Here is a 10,575-nt window from a genome sequence, read left to right as displayed (position 1 = left end):
TTCACTTAACCTGCCTTTCAATTCAATTCAACTACCAGAACCTCAACGATTCATATATATATATATATGAAGAAGTAACAGGGAAGGAGTCTAAGCAGAAATATTATTCAGGTAATGAAATCAGAGGGGTGGTGTTGGCGGTGAGTGATAACAAGGCCTGACGTGTGTGTGTGTGTGTGTGTGTGTGTGTGTGTGTGTGTGTGTGTGTGTGTGTGTGTGTGTGTGTGTGTGTGTGTGTGTGTGTGTGTGTGTGTGTGTGTGTGTGTGTGTGTGTGTGTGTGCGTGTGCGTTGAGGGATAAAGAGACCCTGAGTCAGACTTTCAGTGAGACAAGAAAAAAAATGGCTTCTCCATTCAGGGATAAAACGCAGCGTGTGAATACATGTAAAAAAAAACTGGTTTCTTTTGGTTTCATATTCAGGTCGGACACGCATACAAACATTTCACTTTGAACTTTTCTGATCAAGGCAAATATCAGAGTTTAGTTTATCCCCCTTTCCAGGGCTTGCCCGTAGAAGTGTAGGCTACATTAATTCTGGCATCAAAGCAGAACACTTACATCTCTGACGGCTACAAGGAAATAACACAGTCCTTTTTCACCTAGCGGCGATCTCGGTTCTAACAGTGTTTAGAACCAAGAGTGAACTAAGACGGCCCCTCAGTGAGTCAGGGCCGTGGAAAGACTTGCGTGGGGGGCCGGTGAAACGGACTCAACACAGTCAGAAATATTTCTTACATTAGTGATCGCACCGTCGATATTCTCAGTCAACTCAAGGTCTCTCAGTCAACTCAAGTATTGTTTCTCTCTCTCTCTCTCTCTCTCTCACTCACTCACTCATTCACTCACTCACTCACTCACTCACTCACTCACTCTCTCTAATATACAGTCCTACTCACCCAATTCAAGGTTTCCCAGTGAATGAAAAATCTGTTCCAGTTCTCTATCTGTCTCTGCTCCCGCTGTCTCTTTAAGATAGGAGGTATGGAGGCTTCAGTGGTCTTGCACCCGTCTGGATGAACTGCACCACCATCCCTCCTCTTCCCTCCTCTCACTTACGACCTCCATCAAAACCGTGGCTCTGGCCAGACAAGACAACTCTCCCCTGAAGTGGCCTGCCCACGGGGGTGAACGGGAGGGCAGCGGCCAGCAGGGGGCGGAAGGACATTGTTAAAGTACCGTCTCCTCCAGACATTAGTCTTCTTCTTTTCAATGGCGGGAGCAGTCGGTTACGTAAAACAATCATTCATAATTAGATGAGTGCTACAAGCAGTGCTACACTATTGTTATTCTTAGGCTTTATTCTTTCTTTCTTTCTTTCTTTATTATTCTCTACTAATCCCGAATCGAACTGCGTGCTCCTATTCAAGTTTTTGAAGTGGACAGCAAAGGCGTGTGCCAATTTTCGGAAACTTCAACATTTTCAGACTTCGCAATTTGCTCAATTTCTAACTGCTAATCTTCGTTCAAACATTTAACAAATCAACAAACTTTGATCTTCAAATATATCTAAACAGATTTTCTGATTTTCAGGATCAACAGATTAATTTCAATCCGTGTATGGTTCGTTCTTTGAATATTCCGATTTAAAACAAAATCAGAAAAACCAAATAACAGTCGTTTTTTGTTTTTTCTGATTTGGTTTTGAATCGGAAAAAGGGCAAAAGGAATAAACAAGTAAACAGCATTGTATTTGTGTTTGTGTGTTTTGGGTGTTGGTTTTTTAAAACCGAAACAGAAAAACAAAAACAAAAAAAGATAGGCCTACATTTAAAGTTATAGGCTACACCAGAAGGCAGAACGCAGCGAAGAAAAAAGAGCCAACCACTTAAACCAGCAATAGATTGTCTAATTATATTTAGCCTTAGTTATGGCCGCACTTGAACCTTATGGTGATTTTATTCGTGAACTATTTGACACTGGAAAGACACACGACGCGTTCAGTACCGCTCTAAAGCAATCTGGTGCCCCGAAGTGCTCCGTTATGACGGTGAGGAGGTTCTGTTTGGAGCACAACCTTCGAAGAAGAAATCTAGTTTCAAATTTAGTTTCAGATCGTCCACTCGCAGACTAAGTTGCCGGCTCCCACGGAAAACAATAGAGCTGGCCATTGTAGAATGCGAGAGACTCGATGGAACGTTTGAAACGTCTTTATATGTATTATTTTAATCCGTGTCCCCTTTTCCCGGCATTCATTACGGTTTTATCTAAATATCACGCAAACAAAACAAGCAACTGGATTATTCCGTTTTCACGTTTTGATTTAAAAAACAGAAAAATGCCGGTTATTTGTTTATTCCTTTTGCCCTTTTTCCGTTTCAAAACCAAATCAGAAAAAAAAAAAAAACTACTCTGTTATTTGGTTTTGAAATCAAATTTTTTTTAAATCAGAATATTCAAAGAACGAACCATACACGGATTAATTTCACACCCACTTGCCATATTTTCAGTTGATCTACCATTGAGGTTAGCTAGAGTGTGATATTATAATGTAAAAACTGTCTGTCGCGGCAGTGACTGACCCTCCCTGCGAAGGGACAGCTTCGTCTTTCGGTGCAAATTGTTTTTCGGTGCGGCCACCTGCGCCAGCCATGTTCTTGACAGAGGTGCGAGACAGGATAAACGAAGAAGGGCTTTCAACAGACCACACCGGCACTAAACTTGTTGTGAATCACGGTTTATTTATTTTCATGTTTTTATCGTTTGCGTTTCATTATTTTTTTTTATCAATGTTGGGCCGATGCATCGAATGGTTGGTTTATATACGGCTCTCATCTTTTTTGATCCAACCAGGGAACGGCAGGGTTTGACCTCCTCCTCGGGGCTCCGGTCTTCTCCTATCGCTAGTGAGCTGAGCGGGAGATAGGGGTCAGTCTACCACTCCTCCTCCTCCTCCTCCTCCTCCTCCTCCTCCTCCTCCTCCTCCTCCTCCTCCTCCTCCTCCACTTCAAAGACCCTTTAGAGCCGGCAGCTCAGCACACACACACACACACACACACACACACACACACACACACACACACACACACACACACACACACACACACACACAGCCAGTCTAATTCCAGAGGCTTTGTTTCGGTGTAGTTTGTTGTCAGCCCCGGCTGAGTTATTCTCGCCACGTTGAAGCGCTGTGTAGTCCCCTGGCTCGCGAGGATTTGTGCGAAGCATCTGTTTGAAGTGTATCTAAATGTCTTTGTCTTGGGACAAATGTGTGCAACATTTTCAGAATGGGAGACAACTAATTACACCGTGGGGGGGGGCCTGCACAGCTATTCCAGCGTGTTTGACGCACAACAGTTTTGGTTTGAATTCGGCGTTCATCTGCAGAAGACGGAAACAGGCGCCGCGACGGGCCTGCCTCCGTCCAGATCCAACGCGAGGATGTGTTTACGCCTCGGTATTGATGGGAGGCAGGACTGCGTTAGCCTCCAGCCTCCACCGGGTCCGCATTACAGAGCGCGTCCAAAGTGCTTCCTGTGTTTTCAGCCCCGCCTGCAGAATGTGTTATGGCTGTAAGTTAATCAGACCCCCCCCACACGCGCACACACGAACACAACAACAGTTGCACCTCCTAATGACTCCGCTTACGGTTCTCTCATTATTTGGCGGGGCTTTCTGGTTAACATCCCCCCCCCCCCCCCCCCCCCTTCCCCGCCAGGAAGATGGATTAGCGTTAGCGGTGATGCTAGCCCCCAGCAGGTACAGCTATTAGACGCTAACTCCTCGCGTTTCTCAGGTAGAGTGATGCAGTCTGAGCCGGGGAGCTACCAAGGGCCATAACAGCAGTCACATACCACACACTGAAACAAAATGGCGGCGCAGCAGCATTCAGCACATAGGTGTGCTTATTTCGTTTGATCGTATTTGTGTCTTATTTTGTTCGAAGATACCTCAACAGGCTCTACTGGCATACTATTGTCACACCTCAAACCACAATGATGTGTAACAAAAGGATACTTACCTCTGCTTTACTTACTTACTGGATGCCTCGTTTTTCAGATGAATAGCCTTACTTTATTTTGACTGTTGATATGCAGATGTATTGCCCGTTATGTGATTTAATGTATTTTGCCCCCACAATTCTCCTTCCATCAGTTTATGAAGACATACTATATATATACATGTTGAAAAGGTTTACAAGAAATGGTTTACAAGAATCTAAGGCATTGATCATATTGAAATGTTGGCTGTTCAACCATCAGGACTGAAGTACAGAACATTTAAACAGACGGGAGGTGTCCATCCACCTGTAAAACCTACCTCTGTGGCTGTAAACCCTACAGTAAAGTGCAGTTCGATATATGGTCAACTGTATAGAGATATAGCCGTGGTATAGTCTGTCATGTGCAGGCGTCTGTTTACATGTATATTTACATTGAGGGCATTTGGCAGACGCTTTTATCCAAAGCGACTTACAATAAGTACATTTGTCAGAAAGAGCAACAACAATATATCGCTGTCGGAACAGTAAGGATGTTCATAGAAACGAGTGCCAAGAACTAACAATCGCTTAACCCATCCTCTGTACAAAACAAAGATGAATAGGGTAAGGTGCTACATAATGCTAAGTACTATTTTTAAGTGCCAAGACATACAACAAGTGTGAAAATGAAATGCCAGGATGTACAACATAAAATGTGTGTGTGTGTGTGTGTGTGTGTGTGTGTGTGTGTGTGTGTGTGTGTGTGTGTGTGTGTGTGTGTGTGTGTGTGTGTGTGTGTGTGTGTGTGTGTGGTTCCATTACAAAACCCTCTGGTGGACAATCACACTCTGACCTTTTGCTGACCGTCTGGAGAGAGAGAGAGAGAGGGATGAGAGAGAGAGATAGAGAGAGAGAGAGAGAGAGAGAGAGAGAGAGAGAGAGAGAGAGAGAGAGAGAGAGGTAGGTCTGTCTAAATAACTGAAACGGTAATTTCAAGAATACAATATTCTTGAAATGACATGCATTAAATATATCTTTTATATGTTCTGATGTGTTTGAATATGTGTAATGTCGTGGTTCTATATAGCACATGAGTTCATCTGTTCTTATGGTGGGGCCGTTGCACTTCCATTTTAAGACGGATGAGGACACCTTTAAAAATAACCGAATGTTTGAACAGAAACCAGAAACGATGGATGGACTCGAGCGACCGGGACGTCAAACACAATCTCCTCCCCGTCGGCGTTTTTCACCCTCAGCCATCCATCTTATCCGCTCCTTTCTGTTGCCAGGGCAACGGCAGACACACAATACAACACAACCTATCAGAGAGAGGAGGGGGATTATGAAGTGATCAGGTGCCGACAAATAAGAGAGGGAAGGAAGGGGACAGAGCAGAACGCTTACAGAAACGGGGTACGCGTCTAACGGATGTTAGGGTGTTGAACCTTAACAAGCTGCCGGTCGGGGGGCGGGGCACTGCGGCCACAGAACACAGTCGGAGTGAATCAGGTTATGGCGTTGTTGAGAAAGTGCCTGGGTGTAGAGACAGGGCTCTCAAGGTGATGGATGACAAGCCCTGTGTATATCACTCATCTGCAGGTCTGCACCGATGTTCACCAGGGGAGGGGGGGGGGGAGGAGGTGGAGTAGGAGGGCTGGATGAGGTAGAGGAGGAGGAGGAGGAGGAGGAGGAGGAGTAGGGTTGGATAAGGTAGAGGAGGAGGAGGAGGTGGAGGAGTAGGGTTGGATGAGGTAGAGGAGGAGGAGGAGGAGGAGGTGGAGGAGGAAGAGGAGGAGGAAGAGGAGGAGGAGGAGGAGGAGGAGTAGGGTTGGATGAGGTAGAGGAGGAGGAGGCTGAGGAGGAAGAGGAGGAGGAGACAGTAGAGTGCAGTACAGTAACCTGGCAGAACAGGGGAAGCGATTTGCATTCCTCTCGTGAAATTGTATTTCAGTGAAAGCCTTACAGCATGATGTCTCTGCAGAGGTTCACCCAGGATAACATACAAACACACACACACACACACACACACACACACACACACACACACACACACACACACACACACACACACACACACACACACACACTTGCATCACTGCACCAGAACAACATGCTCTTGTGCAGCACCGTAGACAATCACTCAGAATATGTAATGTTTATTAAATATTGATGATGCATTATATAATATCAAGCCAGGGCACCAGAGTGTGTGCTCCTTCGCTCAGCTGCATGTCCACTGAGTGTGTGTTGACAGTAGGAACTAAGCATATTCTGGACGGATGCACTCATTATGTACATGTACCCTCCCCTTTATTTCTCTATCTCTTGCGCTTTACCTGTATCTCCATCTATGGCTATATCCATCCCTACATCTTTATATCTCTATATCTATACATCTCCACATATATATATATTCATTTCTATATGTTTATCTATCTTCACAGCTATATCAGTCACTATGTCTATCTCTATAGCTATACTTGTCTGTATATTCGATAGCTATATCTACAGCTGTATTTATTTATTCTATATCTATACTCTATCGCTCCTCCCAGAATATAACTGTCTATATCTATCGCTACATATTTTATCTATATATATATATATATATATCTCTCCTCTATCTATCGATCTCTCTATCCATATGGATTTATCTCAGTGCCTCTGACTTTCACTCTCTGTCTTTGTCTCTGTCTATTGCTTCTCTCTCTGTCTATATCGATCTATCTATCTGTCCCTCTATCCATCCATCTAGATATCCATCTATATTATCTACCTCTACCTCTCTCTATTGATCTATCTTTACCTCTATCTATCTAGCTCTGTGTCTCTCTATCGCTGTATCTCTATCTCTACCTCTATCTATCTATCTATCTATCTCTATCTCCACCCGTCTCTCTGTCTCTCTCTACCTCAATCCATCCATATAGATATCTATCTAGATTGATATCTATCCATCGATCTAGCTCTGTGTCTCTCTATCGCTGTGTCTCTATCTCTACCTAAATCTATCCATCTCTATCTAGATTTATATCTATCCATCTTTCTAGCTCTCTGTCTCTCTATCTCTATATCTCTATCTCTATCCATCCATCTAGATATCTATCTAGATTTATATATATCCATCCATCTATCTCTGGGTCTCCATCTCTGTGTCTCTATCCATCCATCTAGATATCTATCTAGTTTCTACCTATCCATCCATCCAACCCTGTACTTCTCTATCTCTGTATATCTCTTCCTCTATCCATCCATCTAGATATCTATCTAGATTTATTTATATCCATCCATCTATCTCTGGGTCTCTATCTCTGTATCTCTATCCATCCATCTAGATATCTATCTAGTTTCTACCTATCCATCCATCCAACCCTGTACTTCTCTATCTCTGTATATCTCTTCCTCTATCCATCCATCTAGATTTGTATCCATCTATCCATCTCTGTGTCTCTCTATATCTGTAGCTCTATCTCTATCCATCCATCTAGACATCTATCTATTCCATCTAGCTCTGTGTCTCTCTTTCTCTTTATCTCTCTCCCTCTATCAGAACAGAAACTGTTCACAAGCCCACAATGAACAACCACTCTATATCTCCTCTGCTGCTGCCTGGCATCCAATCCTCGTGAAAGTGAGATGGAGGAGGTAGTTTGTGTGTGTGTGTGGGTGGAGGGGGGGGGGGGGGTGTTTTCTAGATGACGGATGTTGTAGTGTCAGGGGGAAGAGGCCTCCTCCTTCAAGGTGCACTCTGCACACAGTGGAGTAATCGGGTCGGCCAACAGGTCTTCGGCTCTGTGTGTCTCCTGGTTTGGGGACGGTCTCCCTGGTCGGAGGGGTAGGGGTGCAGATCTGGGATCAGTTGGTGTTATCCGACGCCGGGAGATGGGAACGCCGGGCCGGCAGGACATCGGAAAACGACGCTTATCTGGACGGCGTGCAGCGCGCTGAGAAGCCAGGGTATGGATGGATGCACTGCACAAACACACGCACACACACATGTGCACACCCACACAAAGAGACAAACATACACACAAAGAGACTCACATACAAGTGGATACACACACACACACACACACACACACACACACACACACACACACACACACACACACACACACACACAAAGATACACACACATATATTTATATACACATTTATATATTTATGCACACACACACACACTGCTGTTTGATGTTCAGCTGGAAAACCCATTTAAACACATGTCTCGGGGCTACTTGTTGAGATGGAGTAGGTTGTGCTACAGGCTGAATCATCAGTTTAACATAATTCACTGTCTATCCTCCGAGTCCCATCCCCAGAGAGGGGAAAGGTTCTCGCTCTTCAAGGGACAGCCAACAAACCAACAAAAAACAAGCGACCTCAATCCGCTTGAGATCATTCCCAGAAGCAGCAGCAATCTCTCCCGCAGGATAAGAGTCACCTCCCGGATCATTCTGGAGCAAGATGGCGCTCTGGCAGTCAGCACTCGGAGAGCTCCCGCTTTCAGCGCAATAAGCAATGAGGACAATTCGCGTAATCGAGAATTCTCCCTGCTGCGTGTCTATATCTCGCGTCCCCTGCACTCAAACACGGCGTCAGGAGGAGCTTCGCTCGCTGTCAAGGAAGACGACGCTCTTAGGACGCTGCCTGACGCCTCTCTGCTTTTGCGCTGAATCAACGTGATTCCTCGGCTCCTCTGCAGTGACGCGCCGGTGTTCACAGCGCCGTGCGTAACGGATCGGCAACCGACGGATCCCATCGGCGCTAACATGCATTGACTTGCTCTAGATTAACCGTGTGGCAGAACATATGCATACCCTATCTTGTACCTCTCTCATTCAGCCTGCTTCTTTGTCCGTTCGTAAGAAATGGAGGCTTTTTTTAACTCGTCGTCGGAGTCAGGTGTGAGGATGGAAGGAACAGATCTGTGTTCGAGATACAGTGCCGCTTAGTTCTGTTTTAATTATAGAAACAGCTGCAACATACAAGCTACTGCTGCTGATCTCTCCACGTCGTGGAAGATGTTGGTGCTCCTGACCACCATGTCTCCACTGTTTTTCAGCCCCGGTTTCGCTCTCAGCTCCCATTTCGACTCAGGTGAGCCCAGATTCCGTTGTTTTAAAGACGCTAGATGTTACATAATCCCAGCTCGTTTTCGCCCAGTTGTTTACTTCTTTACTTCCGTGATATAATATAAAAGGGGCCGATACAGTACAGTATGTCTACTGTACATGTTGTGAATTATCCTTATGCCTTCTCAAACCACATCCAAACATATTAGCGTTGTTTGGATCGCGCCCCTCTGAATCTGTGTGTGTGTGTGTGTGTGTGTGTGTGTGTGTGTGTGTGTGTGTGTGTGTGTGTGTGCGTGCGCGTGCGCGTGCGTGTGCGTGCGTGCGTGTGTGTGTGTGTGTGTATTTGTGTGTTTGTGTTTGTGTGAGGTGGGCGCCTGTGTGCAGTAACATTCCTGGGCTACTAAGTTTGGTTAAGTCACATGTTTTAAATATTAATTAAAGTCCACGGGGATAAGCCAATTAAGGGTGTGGGTGTGTAGAGAGTGTGTAGAGAGAGAGAGAGAGAGAGAGAGAGAGAGAGAGAGAGAGAGAGAGAGAGAGAGAGAGAGAGAGAGAGAGAGAGAGAGAGAGAGAGAGAGAGAGAGAGAGAGAGAGAGAGAGAGAGAGAGAGAGAGAGAGAGAGAGAGAGAGAGAGAGAGAGAGAGAGAGAGAGAGAGAGAGAGAGAGAGAATTAATATGAATGCATGTCTGCATGTGTTTAGGGGGGGATACATTACATGAATGTATACAGGAGAGGTGAGGGGGATTCTGGGAGCAGCAGGAGTCATGGTTGTCTGTAATTGGTCCTTGAGATTGTCAGGTGGGTAGGGTTATCCAATTAAAACCCTGGAACGAGAGGGACGCAGACCGAGGCTGGCTGATGGTCCCCCTTGTTTCGTTGTTATTTGTTCTAATTAGTTACAATCACAACCGCAGATGGCTCCAACCCCGTTAGGGAAATTCACCATCGTCCCTTTGACCACAGCTTGTGAATGAACCGGTTTCCATGGCAATCGAGACAAATCCGCCTCTCCGTGATTTCTGTTGTTGCGAGCGGTGAATAACTTTTGGTTTTTTTACACGTACGTGGAGAGCAGAGAGCTGTTTGTCCCCGCGTTACTCACTCCTGTTTCCAAGCAGACTCTGTGTGGAGGCACGGACGATCCTCTGATTAATTATTCAGTTCTGACGGAGCGGTGAAATGCACAGCGGCTTATGGGGTGGGTCTACCGGCCTCTACACCCAACACCCTTGTGTAGCGTAGACCTTCTTTAGAACGCACCTCCGAGGTATCGCCCTGGCTTCTTCACGTCCAGTGCGTGTAGCCTGGTCTGACCGTCTGACGTCGTACACATTCGGTTCGTTCTGGGTTCGACCCCTTGTTGAAAGCATTGTCGAAAAGCTCATAAACGCCAGGAGCAATCACCGCTCATGGAGTTTCAGTTCATGACAAACAAGGAGTATGTCTGCTGATTTAAATAATGGCAGACATTGAGGAGGGTGCAGCGATCTACGAACCAATCAAAACTGTTTTTAAAAACAGACTGGATGCAGGAAGCGAAATTAGCATGAAAGGCTTTCCTAGGATTAGAATGT

The 10,575-nt window shown here is 45.5% G+C and overlaps 1 protein-coding gene across 1 annotated transcript in view; it reads left to right on the top strand.

Annotated features, from left to right (window-relative positions):
• Window positions 1-8,946: 8,946 nt before the first annotated feature.
• LOC130371741 (brain-specific angiogenesis inhibitor 1-associated protein 2-like) overlaps window positions 8,947-10,575 on the top strand; it is a 20,000-nt gene continuing 18,371 nt past the window's right edge. The window contains exons 1-2 of the mRNA XM_056577600.1: window positions 8,947-9,022; window positions 10,255-10,268. Coding sequence (XP_056433575.1) covers window positions 8,947-9,022; window positions 10,255-10,268 — 90 coding nt within the window. The remainder of the gene's footprint in view (window positions 9,023-10,254; window positions 10,269-10,575) is intronic.

This window comes from Gadus chalcogrammus, chromosome 18 (genome assembly GCF_026213295.1).
Source record: "Gadus chalcogrammus isolate NIFS_2021 chromosome 18, NIFS_Gcha_1.0, whole genome shotgun sequence".
In the NCBI taxonomy this organism is placed as follows: Eukaryota; Metazoa; Chordata; class Actinopteri; order Gadiformes; family Gadidae; genus Gadus; species Gadus chalcogrammus.
The sequence above is the reverse complement of the archived record's forward strand: the minus strand, read 5'-3'. Positions and strand labels throughout refer to the sequence as shown.